The sequence below is a fragment of the Mus pahari genome, chromosome 2 (assembly GCF_900095145.1).
Source record: "Mus pahari chromosome 2, PAHARI_EIJ_v1.1, whole genome shotgun sequence".
Taxonomy (NCBI): Eukaryota; Metazoa; Chordata; class Mammalia; order Rodentia; family Muridae; genus Mus; species Mus pahari.
In genome coordinates this window covers 89,481,845-89,498,781 of record NC_034591.1, presented here as the reverse complement: position 1 = coordinate 89,498,781, position 16,937 = coordinate 89,481,845, and the positions used below count along the sequence as shown (strand labels likewise).

The 16,937-nt window shown below is 38.7% G+C and overlaps 2 protein-coding genes across 3 annotated transcripts in view; both read right to left on the bottom strand.

Annotated features, from left to right (window-relative positions):
- The window catches only part of Chmp3 (charged multivesicular body protein 3), a 46,512-nt gene that overhangs the window by 24,387 nt on the left and 5,188 nt on the right, over positions 1 to 16,937 (bottom strand). For both annotated transcript variants that reach the window (XM_021189513.2, XM_021189509.2), the window contains exons 2-3: positions 11,110 to 11,170; positions 1,366 to 1,545 (exon numbers count right to left, since the gene is read on the bottom strand). In XM_021189513.2, coding sequence (XP_021045172.1) covers positions 1,366 to 1,545; positions 11,110 to 11,170 — 241 coding nt within the window. The remainder of the gene's footprint in view (positions 1 to 1,365; positions 1,546 to 11,109; positions 11,171 to 16,937) is intronic.
- Positions 3,742 to 4,415, bottom strand: LOC110315469 (40S ribosomal protein S11-like). The gene has a single exon (XM_021189522.2). It carries the CDS (start codon positions 4,314 to 4,316, stop codon positions 3,840 to 3,842), a length of 477 nt encoding a protein of 158 aa, XP_021045181.1. The 5' UTR covers positions 4,317 to 4,415; the 3' UTR covers positions 3,742 to 3,839.

Genomic DNA, 16,937 nt, shown 5'->3' with positions numbered 1-16,937 from the left:
AAATAAATCTTTAAAAAAAAAAGTCTCTAAAAAGTGAACTAATGAATCAAGGATTTTGCTCCACATTTAATATTCAAAGTACATACAGAAAACAACCACACACTACAGAGAAACAGTCACTAGCATTTGAACCTGCTTATGGATGTGTTCTTCACAGGTATTACATGATACTCCTTTCTAAGCTAGAGACAGAGCCATGGGTTGGACAGACAAGGTGTCTGGCTCTAGTTGGACACAGTGTATACATTAAGAATACAGCAATGCAAGACATGGTGGCCCATGCTTTTAATTCCAGCATTCAGGAAGCAGAGGCAAATGGATCTTTTTGCATTCTATGCCAACTAGGGCTACATATTGAGATGCAAAACAAACAAGCAAGCAAACAAACAAACAAACAAACAAACAAGGCTGGGGATATAGCTCAGCAGTATATCACTTGCCTAGCCAATACAAAGTTCTATGTTCAATTCCTAGCATGGTTTTAAAAAAACTAACAGAACATGATAATTTCATTAGAAATCAATTACTTAGAAGCCAGGCTTGGCAGCACAAGTCTTTAATCCCAGCACTCGGGAGGCAGAGGCAGGCGGATTTCTGTGTTTCAGGCCAGCCTGGTCTACAGAGTGAGTCAGGACAGCCAGGGCTGTTAAACAGAGAAACCTTATTAAGAAAAAAAGAGAGAGAGAAAAAGAAAGAGTTATAGAGTTATGTTGTTGACAGATGTTTTAGAAAAAGCTTTACTGTGTGCCTAACATCTTAATTGAGACCTGTAGGACAAGGACCAATCATTTCAAGAGATGGGGCACCTTGTACTTGCAGAGAGATCATTAAATGCAAAGGTTCTAAGATAAGCATAAGCTGATCCAGTTCCAGGAACTGAGAGAGCAGTACAGATGGATGTAGAGAAGGAAGGAGACAAGGAGGAGATGAAGTCAGAGTACACAGGACTTCCAAGATCAAACAGAATCTGAATTTTAATCAAATGCTACGAAAAGGTATCGTATCTAAATAGAATAAAAGCAGATGTTCATTTTATGAAGAGCATTCAAGGGTCGGTTGGAGTATGGACTGCAGCTGAACATATACGTTCAATATGTTCTAACATCTAAACAAAGACTTCTATGTAGATTCATTACTTCAAAACCATTGGCAAAAAATGATTAACAAAATAATAGTAACAATAATATTCTACATTTGTACAGTACCCTAGTTAAGATGATGTGAAAAGTTTAAAAACAAAACAAAACAACAACAACAACAAAAAAAAAAACAGATTTGAGCCTCTTCTTCCTATGCAAGGAAACCAGTGTTGACGGTAACAATGGCAGCAGCATTATTGGGATGTTTAAGGTACCTGGGCCTTACCAAGTTGGTTCTTCATGCCCATGAGCACAGAGTTCATGTGTGCTTTGGATGCATAGAGCTTGCTCACAGCTTTCCTTGACCTGATCATCTCCTTGGCCAGAACCACACAGACTTCCTTTTGGCCCTTCTTGGCTGCATCTTTCACAGACCGTTTTACTTTCTCTTCTTCTCTTTGGATATCTAATATCAAAACAAAATATCAAAAGCCATGGGTAGGGGCTAGAGAGGTGTTTCTGCAGTTAAATACTTGCTGCACAATCTTGAGACCAGAGTTCAGAAGTCACAACTCACGATAGGGGGCTCACAATGCCTAACACCAGCTCCAAGGAATATGACACCCTCTTTGGCCACCCACATACCTGTATACACACACACACACACACACACACACACACACACACACACACACACACACACAGGGGAAGGGCAGATTGGGCTTGGTAGCACTCAAATTGTTTTTATTATACTCTCAATGCATCTGTAAGTAGAAAATTATCAGAGGATAGTAGATGAAATAAAAATATTAATATATGGGTATTTTCTACTTTCTGAAACAAGACTAACATAGTTTGACAATAAGCAGAAGTATAGTCCTATCATACCTTATACCTTTGTGAGCCTCCTCTAACCCTGCTTGGTACCTATCTATACTAAGGAACTTCAGAAGGCACTGTGCATGTATCGCAGAGCTTTTTCTGACCATCAGTATGCAGCTTTCTTACAGGTAAGAAACAAGGGAGCACAATCTCTAAACAGTAATTGTTAAAATCCTACAGCTTAAAGAGAACCTGAACACACTGAAGCATTGTATCAGCATCAACTAGAATGTAGACATGTCTATATTATTATATACTTTATAACCAGTAAAAACTTTTGGATTTTAGAAACTGTGGCAAAATACATGTAACACAATTTACCATCTTAACCATTCATAATTCTACAATTAAACAGTGGACTGGACCAGCAGGTCATTCTTCCATGACAGAGTCCTGAGGGGGAGGATTAGGAGATCAGAAGATAAAGATAGAAGGCAGAGAAGATAATAAAATTTGTGTCCAGGTCTTGCACAAGTTAGGTCTTCTGCCAAGCAAGTTTATTAAGTAAGAAGCACAGCATTTTATATACTATTTTTAGGGAATAATTAAACAGTCAGCAGAAGCTACAGTAGAGTGGGACTACATCACCAGGAAACTAATCAAACAATGTCGCACAGAGGGAACATTACAGACTGAGTGCGCAATGGCCTTGGGACTGATAACCATAGCCCTTTTGCAGTGGCAAGAGTTGGTTTCTCAGGATCTGAAACCAAAGCTCCTGAAAGGGCCCCCACTTCCCTCCAGTGGACCTCCTGATGATAAACTGGCTGAATAAGTCCAAGGCTGGATCAGGACATGTTACACAGATGTGGGCCAATCAACCCTCCTTTCCTCAAACTGACCAAGTCTAAATTAGGGGAGGAAAACTCTTGAGAGATTTTGAAAAATCCAACCCCGAAGAGACTGGGCTTTTTGGCTTCCCAAATCCTACCTCAGCTTTGAAGGTCTCTTTCTCTGTATATCTGCTACATACTTTTGTCTGTCTGATGTTATCTGCAGTGTTTGTAATTTCTCTACTAATACCTGCCACACACCAGATTTTTTTTTCTGCATTTTAATTATTTAACTGGCAGAGAAAATGAACCTGATCAAGACTTCTAGATTGTAAGATTGTATCAATGTTAGTTAAGGAGACCCACCTTCATTTTGAGGAGGAAGTACCACAAAAACACATTTTTTTTAATTTTTTTATTTTTTTGGTTTTTTTCGAGACAGGGTTTCTCTGTGTAGCCCTGGCTGTCCTGGAACTTACTCTGTAGACCAGACTGGCCTCGAACTCAGAAATTCACCTGCCTCTGCCTCCCAAGTGCTGGGATTAAAGGCGTGCACCACCACGCCCTGCCAAAAACACATATTTTTATATTTGGAAAAAGAAAGCAACTCCTACACTGGGTGGGCACTATTCAGTGACAACTTCTATTCTACTGCACTGGGGAAGACTTGGAGGAAATCAATTCATTTGCACGGTTAAAGTATGGTGGTACACACCACACCTATAATCCTAGCACTCAAGAGACAGAGGGAGAAGTATCACAATTCTAAATCGACTTGGGCTAACTTACTCCCAAAAAAGTTGCTTGGAAAGATCCTGGTGTAGATGTTTTGTATGTTGTGAAAATCAGAAGGGGCGTGTGAAGAAGTCCTATATTCCCCATCTTCAGACTCTGTCCTGAAACCCTGAAATGGGTCAAGGAGCATCACTGTCACTGCTGCTTCCTGAGATGTTAACAAATACAGAGAGAAACAGGAAACCTAAGTCTAACATGGCCAGGACATACAATCCTCTCAAGATGGTATTATATTTGACTTCTTAGTATTGTATTAAGTACTTTCTTTTTATGTTGGAAAATAACTTTATTTGTTCTAGGCAGAGACCCCTTAGAACTTCTGAAACTGCTTCTTGGTGCCAGCAGCCTTGGTGACCTTGAGCACATTGAACCGAACAGTCTTGCTCAGGGGCCTGCACTCTCCAACAGTGACAATGTCTCTGATCTGTACATCCCTGAAGCAGGGGGACAGATGCACAGACATGTTCTTGTGGCGCTTCTCAAAGCGATTGTACTTTCGAATGTAATGGAGATAGTCCCGGCGGATCACGATGGTCCTCTGCATCTTCATCTTCGTCACAACACCAGACAGGATCCTACCTCGGATGGAGACATTACCAGTGAAGGGGCATTTCTTGTCTATGTAGATGCCCTCGATGGCCTCTTTGGGCGTCTTGAAGCCTAGACCAATGTTTTTGTAGTACCGGGGGAGCTTTTCCTTGCCGGTTTCTCCCAGCAGAACCTGCTTCTTGTTTTGGAAGATCGTAGGCTGCTTTTGGTAAGCGCTCTCTGTCTGAATGTCTGCCATCTTCCCAGCAGCCGGAGAAAAGCGTATTAAGTACTTTTACAAGGTTTATCAGATGGCAGGTTTCTTGTAACTATCTTTGGCTTTGATTTAAAGATATACTTATTTATGGATTGAATCAGAAAGTCCTCTGTACACTTTTGTAAGTTCACAAACTTCCATGAATGTTGAGTAAAATTCATCAGTGAAACCATTAGGTCCAAAGATTATATTTTGGTTGAAAGGGTTTTTTTAATCATTGATTCAATGACCAAGGCTGATTGAGACTTGAGACTTGAATTAGGGGCAAACATGCAATCTTATTTGGAGGACATTCCATGCGCACATGAGAAAATGCATAGTCTGCTGTTGTTGGAAATTCTGTATATATCTAAATAGCTATAGTTGGCTTTTTCCATTGTCCTAATACATTTCTTTACTTAACCATATGGAACAGTGAAATCTCCTACTATTATTGAAATCCTACTAATTCTTTCAATTCATTTTCCCTTTTATACTTTAAGGGTATTTAGTTAGATGGAAAATGTCTATGATCAAATACATATTATTAATATAATAAGCTCTTTTTCTCAGGATATTTTTATTGTTTTAGAGTCTGATTTACCATGATATAAAGTTACACCCTTTCTCTTGGTTAAATCTGTGATGCAATATCTTTTTCTAACTTTGTATTCTCAATCTATTTGTGGTTTTGGATTTAAACTGAGTTTGCTGTAGACAACATATAGTTCAATAGTGTTCTTTAATGCTTTCTGACAATTTCTTTTGATTAAATGGTTTAGCTCATTTGTATCTAAAAAGGAATTAAATATAGACATTGTGATTCATGCCTATGATACCAATGAACTGGAGGGTGAGGCAGAAGTCAGACAGGCAAGCATATAGAAAACTTAGCAAGCTGGGCATCTATTTTGCTTGGACTATGCATACATCCCTCTCCTAACAAAGTACCTAGCAACCCAGGACTCTTATCTGCATCAAGGATAAACACCCTGCTCCAAACAACGGAATAAATCTCATCTCATAACCTTTAATAACTCCCCTTTTGTGAACAGCTTCCATTCAAACATGTTCCAGGATATAGCTGGACACTAAAGGCAAGGTCAAGAACTAGTTTTGGGTGTAATAATAGTAAGGCAAACTATCATCTGAGTGAACTTTCAGAAAGAAATTCTCATGCCTATGTATATTGGGCATACACATAATTAAAATCAGCTGCAACAGGGCGAGATGGCTCAGTGGTTAAGAGCACTGCCACTCTTCCAGAGGACCTGGGTTTAATTTCTAGCACCCACATGGCAACCCACAACTGTCTATAACTCCTGTTCCAGGGGATCTGACATCCTTACACAGACAGACATACAAGCAGTCAAATCACCAATGTACATAAAATAAAAAGAAATAATTTTTTAAAAATCAAATGCAACATAGGCTGTATATGATACAAATGAACTATTTGTGCTAATATCATACATTTTATTTTTGTATATTACATGACACATTACTATAAACATTTTTAAATAATGAAAGAAGAAAACATTGTTTACTTGTATTTAATTATATCCAAAACATTTTCATTCTTTGTGTGTATCTAGATTTGATTTTTCTTTGGCCCACAATTTCTAAAGATATTTTTATATTTACATATATGCAATTTGCCTTCTGAGTTTATGTGTACTACGTGTGTGCAGGTACCCTTGGAAGCAAGAACAGGGCATCAGATCCCTGGAGTTGGAGTTACTGCCCAGTGTAGATGGCGAGAACCAATCCCAGGTCCTCTGAAGGAGCAGTAAGTGCTTTTAGTCTCTGAGCCATCTCTACAGCCCCAGGCTACAGTTTAACATTTCTTTTTTTTTTTTTTTAAGATTTATTTATTTATTATATGTAAGTACACTGTAGCTGCCTTCAGACACCCCAGAAGAGGGCATCAGATCTCATTATGGATGGTTGTGCCACCATGTGGTTGCTGGGATTTGAACTCCAGACCTTCGGAAGAGCAGTCGGGTGCTCTTACCCACTGAGCCATCTCACCAGCCCAGTTTAACATTTCTTATGCTGGCAAGAGGCCCAGCTTTTAGCTTAAAAATATTTAGGTTCACTTTAACCTTTGAACAGTATTCTCTCCGGATATAATTTTTCCCCCTTTTTTTCCAAGACAGGGCTTCTCCGTGCAACCCTGGGTGTCCTAGAACTCACTCTGTAGACCAGGCTGCCCTTGAACTCAGAGATCCACCTGCCTCTGCATCCCAAGTGCTGGGATTAAAAGCATATACCACCACCACCCAGCTTATATACAGAGATTTAGTATAAAGCTTTTTCTTCTACGATATTTAAAGATATTCTGGTTTACATCATTTCTGATAATTAAGTTTTAACTATTCTTATTGTGTTCTGTATTTATTTACTTATAGTGTTGCAGTTTGAGCCCGGGGCCTAATACACTCCAGGCAACAGAGTGTCTACCACTGTTTCCTATATCTAATGTGCCTCTTTTTAGGTTGTCTGTCCTATGCTTCAGGAAACTAAACATGTTGTGCCTCAATTAATTGATTCAGCTTTGGGATAATTTTTTGGGTTCTAAGGGCTCATTGAAAATACTCAGCTATAATTTCATCTGCTCTCTTGAATCTTCTGATAAATTATACACATCAGACCACTTAACATCATCCACAGGTCACAGTAGCTCTGCTGGTCTATTTTTGGTAGCATAGTTTGTGTTACTATCTTTACTATCTTCAATTTCTTTAATCTCCTTTTTTTTTTTATAGTGTCTAATCTGTTGTTGTGTCCATTTAGTGAAGTTTTGCTTTATCTTTAAGGAGTCTTTGTTTCTTTTTTTTTTTTTCTTATGACTTTGTTTTAAACTAACATTTCTTAAGTGGAAACTTCTGGTTTCTTTGAAAATCAGTTGTGTTGGATGGTGTTTTGTTGGAGCAAACACATGAAGGAAGTGTTTTCCTGAAGTGGACACAAGTAAAAGGATAATCTGCTGAAGTAAGCATGTGAAAGGACTCATGATGAACAATTCTTCACTAATGACACACATTTATTGGTTCACTTTACATGCATTGCTGAGCTCCATTTGCTGTGACTCCATAAAGAGAAATGTACCAAAAAATTTCTCAAGAGGCTCCTGCTGCTTCTCGCTGCTTCAGTGCACTTGGGCCAATTGGATGATGTCGGACCAAGAGTGATGTCGGCTGATACAGACTCATGTGCTGAGGCAGGACACATGAGGCACGACCCGTGGAGGACACATATTTGGAGGGAGTATAAACAGGCACAACAGACAGTGACTGGGGCTTGGCTTGCTTGCACAGCTAGTTTTGCAATGTTTCTTGGTCTTGAGTCTTCACTTGAGAGACACAGACAAGAACTCCTGGAGTCCCTGTGGTCCTGGTCCCTCCTGCTGACTTGTGCCAATTCGGCTAAGGCCTGTCTCTCTCTGCTAAATCGAGCTACTGCTGCTGATTCATGTTTGCTATCCTGACATTACCAAACCCGTCTGGATATTCATGAAGGATTTGTGAGTGGATCAAGCTGCCGCTGATGAATTCTGTGAACTGAACGGCTGATTTCCGACAACAGAGATGGGATTGGTTCCAAAGAACAACTTCTAAACATAACCACTGCCCCCATATCCTAATAACCTTTCTTTTCCACTACCTCTGGTGGGTGGTGGGCTACAAGAGGGGTTAAAGCATTTAAAACCATTATTAAAAGTAGGGCTGAGAAAAATCCCTCATGTTTCTTATCCCTTTTAGATTAATTGGGTGTATTTTTTGGTCTATTTCTATTGTCCAATTTATTTATTTTGTCTGTGTGGGTCATTTTTCTATATCCCTGCAGAGACCTTTTTACTTGGCACTGAGACTGACTCACTGTTAGGTGTCACAATTTTGTAGTCCTTTAAAAAGCATTAAGTTTTATTTTGACTGGCAGCTAAGTCACTTGCAGGCCAACTTCAAGATCTGTTCATAAGCTTTCCTCAGAAATATGCCTTTATTCTTACCTTGATACTAAATGTAAACCTCCAGTCTGTATTGAATGTCTCAGATTCTAACAAAATCTCTTTACTGTGTTTGAAAAACTAAACCATCTCTCAACCTTTTGTAAGCTTTGGAAACTGTTTAGCTTAAAAATTCCTGGCAGTTGTTTTGTTCCATTAATTATTCTGTCAGTCTCTGCAAGACCCACTCTAAGTATTCAGCCACAGACTCACACCCTGTGGAGATATCTCGAGTTCTTTCCCTGGTTATGCTCCTCTTCTCTATTACTCAGTACCACAAATTTTAGCCTCCCCTACCCTGATCTCCAAATCTTCAATTCAGTGAGACAACCATGTTCTTTCTGGATCCCTTCCCATGTGCTACTTTCAAGAAAAATATCTCTAACAAAAAGACAGAATATGAGGGTTCTCTTTCTGTTTCTTTTGTCATTATTCACAGTCATCTGTCCAGTGTGAAAAGCAGTTCTTTCATAGTTGACGCATTCAAACTTTCATTTACAATTGAAGTAGAAGTGTTAAGACCAAAATTAACACAGCTGGGAATAGAATTCTCATCGCTAATTCTTTTTTGAAGTTGTGATACTATAATCCTGGGACACTTTTCTGATATCAATCTTTTCTATTCATAAAGGTGTTTTTTAAAATTCCTTTAAAGAAGAGCATAGTAGAACCCCTATAGTATAATAGTAGAGGCAAGGGAATATTGGAAAAGGTTTAAGAAAGGATAGGGCAGATCAGGGAAGTAGAGTGCAGGTGGTTAGCCAAAACTAAAACTCTAAAAATCCTTAGGGAAGCTCACTACTTTCACAGATTTCAAGCATTCCAACTGACAGCACTGACTGGACTCCACGGGTTACAGGGAAGGGGTTGTAGATATGAATATGAAGTGGAGGAAGATGACATGAACTGCCTGAGAGGAATGGAGGGGGACTGGGGTTGGGTATAATCACGACACACTACTTATATGTATGAGGTTATCAAAAATAAATAAAATTAATAAAAAAAAACTTAGTTTAAGCATGACCATTTCTTGGTCACTCAACTTAATTTCAAATGGTACTAAAAAAAAAGTAATATTTAGAAATATGGCATTCCCAAGTTAAAGTTATGGTAAAATATGCAGAAAGTAGAGATAATGGAATTGCATTGTTTTCTTAAGCACAACTTATTTAATGTGTAAACAGGATGAGCTTTCTTTTGTTCCTTTACAATCATTCACAATGTGTCAATCATTATCTTTCTTATTCTGAGTATAGAATAAGAAAACAAAATAATGAGAATATCTACACATAATTAGTATGAGAATAAACTGTGTCTTACGTACTGAAATGAAATAGAGCATTAAGAGTATAGAATTGGGGGGCTGGTGAGATGGCTCAGTGGGTAAGAGCACCCGACTGCTCTTCCAAAGGTGCAGAGTTCAAATCCCAGCAACCACATGGTGGTTCACAACCATCCTTAACAAGATCTGACGCCCTCTTCTGGAGTGTCTGAAGACAGCTACAGTGTACTTACATATAATAAATAAATAAATCTTTAAAAAAAAAAAATTAAAAAAAAAAAAAAAGAGTATAGAATTGGGGGCTGGAAAAATGACTCAGCAGTTAAGAGTACTGACTTTTCTTCTGAAGGTCCTGAGTTCAAATACCAGCAACCACATGGTGGCTTACAACCATCCATAATGAGATCTGATGCCCTCTTCTGGTGTGTCTGAAGACAGCTACAGTGTACTTATCTATAATAATAAGTAAATCTTTGGGCTGGAACAAGGAGGGGGGCGGAGCAAGCAGAGGTGTGGGAAGTGGGTGTGGCCGTGGCTGCGGCCTCGTAAGCCAAGACTGCACCCTGATTCACTGCCAAGCCCCGTGATATCCTGCTTGTTTACCAAAAACCTGATTATCCACACCTGACTGATTATGCGCTGCCTGCCTGAAGTATAGCATCATTCAGCATGATATTGAGTCACTGGCCTATCAACACCCACCCTGTCTGTGTGCATGGCTCGAGTATAGAGCGTGCTGAATGCTGATTGGATGATGAGTGATGAGAGACTAGTGCAGAGGGTGGAAGGGGATAAATTGGGCAATCCCAGAATAAGGCAGAAGAAGCTGAGGAGAAGCTAAGGAGAAGCTGAGAAGCAGAGGAGAGAAGGTGAACTGCTGTAAAGAGCTGGGGTGAGCTGTAGAGAGAATAAAGGAAGCTGCAGCGGGAAGCTGTGGAAGCTGCTCAAACCCTGTCTTGGCGTTAAGTGTCATCTTCTTTGTCCCACCTCTGCGGGACGGAGGTCAGGGGGGCGCACGGCACAGAGGTCCTGAGTTCAATTCCCAGCAACCACATGATGGCTCACAACCATCTATACAGCTACAGTGTACTCATATACATAAAATAAATTAAAAAAGAGTATAGAATTGGGCTAGTGAGATGGCTCAGTGGTTTAGAGCACCAACTGCTCTTCTGAAGGTCCTGAGTTCAAATTCCAGCAACCACATGGTGGCTCACCACCACCTGTAATGAGATCTGACACCCACTTCTGGTGTGTCTAAAGTCAACTACAATGTACTTATGTATAATAATAAATAAATCTTTGAGCCAGAGCAAGCAGGGACTGAGCGAGCAGAGTGAGCAGGGTTGACCGAAGTGAGTAGAGGTCCTAAAAAAAATTTTAATTCCCAACAATCACATGAAGGCTCACAACCATCTGTACAGCTACAGATGTAAAATAAATATATAAATAAATCTTTTTTTAAAAAAAGAGTATAGAATAGAAAACATAAAATAGTAATTTACCTCTTATTTGCCTGTCAACAACTCTCATTTCCTTTCTGATCTTCAGAGACCATTCATTAACCTGGGGAGAATTTTAAATAGGGAATTATCAGAGAAGCAAACATTGCTAGTCAATTTTGCACATTCTTAAAAATTCTATATTAATTCTACATTGAGTTTAGACACAATTTTTTTTAATTCTGCAGAAAGATCTTTAGGGCCATTTCTCTCTTCCCTTCCCTTCCCTTCCTTTTTTAATTAACTCTTCATTCACTTACACAGGCACTCCTAACTATTTACAGCCTGGCAGGAAGAAGAAGACTTTAGAGAAGACCGCAGCTACACTAGTATTTTTGACATGGTACCTGGGCAAGGACAGTCTTACAGCATCAGAAGATTTCCATCTTCTACACATAATTATTTTAAAAACTATTCTGCCTGTGTACTGGGAACTTATCTTTTATGTTATTTTTCTTCCTGTCAGGTTAACTCTGAGGAACTAAACATAGCCAAGTGGAGATACTGGTGTAGGGACTCTAATAACTAGCACATTCTCACACCAGTGAACTGCTTTCCGATTCTTTTCCTTTTTCAAAAATACTGAAGAAAAATCTGAGGTGTCAGCTGATGAATTATTAAAAGTAAAAGTTATATTAAATAACTGTATATGTTTTGGCACATGACTCGGAAGAACTGAGTGACATTGCTACTACTTCAATGCCATTCCATCACCAGCTCCTTTCTGAAAGGGCTTTCAGTACTTACATCAAACCAAAAATTCTATATTAATTGTAAAGGAACAGAACTCAGAACCCTGTAACATTCACACACAAGTACATGAATTAAACTACATTTAAAAATTCCTATCAGTAGATGTGTTTCTATTAAATTTCAAGTTTAACATTTAATAATTACCAAAATCTATAAAATATTTATAAAAACAATGATACCACTGAAAGAAATGTTTCAACACTTAAAAGCCAGCCATGACTTATAACCCCAAAACTGGGAGACAGAAACAAGTGAATCCCTGGAGTTCACTGGCCAAGCCAACCTAGTCAAAATGGTGAGCTTCAAGTGTAATGAGCTTTTAGGGAATAAGGAATAGGGATAGGCAGAAAGTGATACCCGACATCCTCTTCTGGCATATGCACAGGCATGTCATCTATATACACACACAAAAATTTAAAACATAAATAAAACTACGAGGTAATATAATTTTTAAATAATTAACCAGGTTAGGTTTATTTACATTTTAAGTTAAATTTATATAATATGCAACTAATCATGTTAAAGTATATAATTGATGGTGAAATTTAGTACAACTTGCTATCAACCCTTAAAATCTTTTCATCACCTTGGGACATAGTACACACCTTAAATAATCCCTTATCTCCCCATCTACCAACTCCTTGGCAACTCGTATTTTATTTTCTGTCTTTACAGAAATGGTTGTTCTTATTATATCATATAAAAACATTCATACAGTGTGTGCCCTTTGGTTCTAAATTCTTTCATTTCATAGCATGTTTTCAAGGCTCATGCTTGTTGTGGCATGAAAATCATCTTTTCTTATGTTTCATTTTCATCCCATTATATGCATACACCACAAACATTCTCTCTTCACCTGTTGATGGCCATCTGAGTTTGCTACACCTTTTGGCTATTGTTTATATTTATGTATAAATAAAAAAAAATACCAGTTTAACTAGACTGGAGCAGCCCAGATGACATTAGCATTTTACATACTTCCAGATGTCTCTAATATTCTTTAAGGGTTAAGAAACACAGCCTGGCCTGGCATGGTGGCACATGCCTTTAATCCTGGCACTCGGGAGGCAGAGGCAGGCAGATTTCTGAGTTTGAGGCCAGCCTGGTCTACAAAGTGAGTTCCAGGACAGCCAGGGCTATACAGAGAAACCCTGTCTCAAAAAAACAAAAAAAAAAGAAAGAAAGGAACACAGTCTGAGACCAGCAGCTCAATGAAATGTATCAAAGAGGTTCCATAAGTACAAAGATAAAAAGAAATTTAAACAAATCTTTAGTTTCAACAGTACTTTACCAACACATCAAAGGTATTTAAATAAGTACGAATGCACTAATAAGGTTTTTAAAATCAATTTGTAAGTAGACTATGTTGTGAAAACCATAAAGAACCTACAGAAAGGTTGAGACTATCAAGGTAAGTGCTATATTCAAATTCATTCACTGAGGCTAATATGCCAGACACAAACTAGATGAAGGAAACTGAACCGAGCAAGAAGGCATCACCTACAACCAGTGCTGAGACGATGCACAGAAACCAATTGTCCAAATCCTGGTTCCACCAATCCCTGAAGCTAATTCCTGGTGGATTCAAAACACAATTATGAAATAAAAATCATTACACAAGAGTTAACTGGAAGACTAGAGATGCGAATCAGTGAAAGAGGGCTTGCTTGGCACACAACATGAAGCCCTCTCTTCAAGCCCTCGATCTAGGAGGAGATGCTGTCGAGTTAGAGGATTTCTTAAAACAAAACAAAACAGCAAAACACAAAAAACAAAACAAACAAACAAACAAAGCTAAGAAGCAGGCTGGAGAGCTGGCCCGGCAACTAGGATACATGTACTCTTGCCGAGGCCCTGGGATTCCCAGCACTCATGAAACTCCAGCTCTAGGAGATCCAACGTGTCAGGCCTCTGACTTACATGTGTACACCCACACTTAACTTAAAAATAAAGCTTTAAAATTAAGTTTTAAAAGACACAAGCAATAACCAGAAAGAAAAAGGTCTGAAATTTTTATTTAAATTAAAAGTATGAATTTTTATTTTTGCATAAGACTGTAATTAAAGAAAAATATCACAAATGGGAAGAAGTTATTTATAATCATACCAATAATAAATAATAAAAAACATTTATTTAGTTTTTGAAAAAAATTTAGATGTATTTATGTGTATGAGTGTTTTGCCTACATGTCTTGTACTACATATATGCCTGGCGCCCAAAGAGTTCAGAAGAGGACATCAGATCCCCTGGATACAGCGTTAGGGATGGTTGTAACTATCATGTGAGAGAGCTGGGAATCAAAGTACTATATATATATATATCTGTGTGTAATAAATATATAACATGTAACATATAAACATAGTTTCAATGTAATTTTACTTACTTTACTAAAAATAATATTTTTTTCTCACCCACTATATACTAACTACAGTTTCCCCTCTCTCCTCCCAGGTCCTCCCTACCTCCTCTCCCATCCAGATGCACTTCTTTTCTGTCTCTCATTAGAAAAGAACAGGCTATCCAAGAGATATCAAAATATAACAAAATAATATATAGTAAGATAAAGCCATCATATTGAAATTAGACAAGGCAAACCAACAGAAGGAAAAGGGCCCCAAGAGAAGGCACAAGAATCAGTTCACCTGTTCACACACTCAGGAGTTCCATAAAAACACTAAATGGAAAGCTAGGACAGATACACAGAAGACCTGGAGGAGGCCCATTTAGGCCCTGTGTTTGCTACTTCAGTCTCTGTGAGTTCTTATGAGCTTGGCTCAGTTAATTTAGAGAGCCTTGTTCTCCTGGTGTCCTCCATCCCCTAGGCCTCCTCTTCCACAGGGTTCCCTGAGCTTGAGGTGAGGAGTTTAATTGAGATATCCCATTTAGAGGTGTGTGCTGAACAAGTCCCCAATAAAATTTATAAAGAATTTGCATCCAGGATATACAAAGTTCTCATACATAAATGTCTTCTTTTAAAAAAATCAATTCTAAACATTATATATGAGAATTTTCAGGATAATTTAAGTCTTTGAACGTAACTTCATCTTCTTCCAGAGAAACCTTACATTTCTTTACCAAACATCTAACTTGAGTGGGCTGGCAACTGGTTCTCAGTAATCTGCTGAGGACAGTGATTGCCTGCAACTGGCTTCAGTATTTGTGAAGGCCAATCTGTTTCCAGTCACTCCTGAGGTCTATTTTCAGTTATGTGCCAGAATCCTTTGCCCTTGGTACATCACAAAACTCAATCTTTTAGCCGCAGGGTCTGTCAGCAGGTGTGCTCAGGTTCTCAGAGTCTGGGCCAAGGCGCGAAGCATGAGTGAGCGGCTGACTGAGCACCCAGCACTCAGGACCTGACTATGATGACGCCCACTACTCGCAGTGCTTTCAACTACTTGGACTTTTTGTTTACTTCTCCTGGTTTTGGCAAAGGGTTGGTTTGATACAATTTATAATTGCCATCGCAGTTTTTTAATTAAAATACAACCTACTAATGTTTCATAAAAAGACCTAGAGTTGAACACATTCCAGGAGCAAGAAACATATATGTATCCAAACTCTGGGTTCTAGACAGCACTGCCATTATATGAGAAATAGTGGATTTGGGGTTCCAAGAGGAGCATACAAGTCACACCAAGATATAGATTGCACTAGAAAGCAGGGGAGCTCTCAGAGACCTGTAAGATGGTGTTTAAAAGTGACAGACTCTTGAGCACCACTGACCAAACTTGTATTTCTTTTTTTTTTTTAAAGATTTTTTTTTTTTTTTTAAAGATTTATTTATTATATGTAAGTACACTGAAGCTGTCTTCAGACACTCCAGAAGAGGGCGTCAGATCTATTTATGGATGGTTGTGAGCCACCATGTGGTTGCTGGGAATTGAACTCAGGACCTTTGGAAGAGCAGTCAGTGCTCTTAACCACTGAGCCATCTCTCCAGCCCCAAACTTGTATTTCAACATCACACAAAATAATGGTGAAAAGTGACTATGACATATAAAACATTAAAATCTACAAGACTAAAATGACACGCGATAGAAAAATCATTTCATATCTCTGGAAAACATTCTGTCAATCCCTTATTCTAACATTAGTGATTAAAGAGAAAGCAACTGCGCACTTACTGCTCTTGCCTTTTCAACACAAAGTCTGTGTCCAGGTAACCAAGCATGCCTAACTAACAAGAAGACTGTCAGCTAACAAGTTAGAAAGGAATGATGAAATTAGAAAAGAAATGACCAATCAGAAAACCATTAAAAGACAGTTCAATTCAGAAAAGAGGTACAAACAGATGCTAAGGAATTTAAGAAAAAGAGTTAATGAGAAACCGCAGAGCCAATCCATGTAGCACCAAGGTAGCACCCCCCCCAATGTTATTCTCTATTGCTAAGAGAAAAATTCCTTAGACCAATCATAGTCAGTGAGTTTATTAAAGTAAAGCAAAACAAAACCTAGTCACAAATCAGGCAACTCCCAGGACGAGAGCAAATTCTGAGAAATCTAGCCAATATGATCAGATGGCATTTACAGAAAACAGAGGAGAGCCAGAAAGCTATGCAGGTACTGGAGCTTCTTAACAAGTCCACTGGCTACCACTTTGCTAGTTAATTGGCTGCAGTATCCCTTACAATTAATCAAACTGTGATTAAATCGTATTGGTTTGGTAGATGCTATTGGGTCCAATTTAGATGTTCAATGCAAGTCCATGCCCCCCCCCCCGCCCCATGCTATTTTATTGAATAGCAGCAAAAGAAAAACTACATCATAGATCCCTGGCTGGCATGACCTGAAAGCAGGTGACCAAAGTTACTAGCAACACTGTTAATGAGACAAGCAGTCAAATATGGTGGTACACACAGGTAATATCAGCTCTTAGAAGAATCAACAATTCCAAGCCAGCCTGGGATACATGTTGTCTTAGTTTGGTTTCTATTGCTGTGATAAACATTGTCTTAGTCAGGGTTTCTATTCCTGCACAAACGTCATGACCAAGAAGCAAGTTGGGGAGGAAAGGGTTTATTTGGCTTACATTTCCATACTGCTGTTGATCACCAAAGGATGCAGGACTGGAACTCAAG

Bases quoted from the DNA above. Each gene is read 5' to 3' on its own strand.
- LOC110315469 (XM_021189522.2), bottom strand. From the start codon at position 4,316: ATGGCAGACATTCAGACAGAGAGCGCTTACCAAAAGCAGCCTACGATC.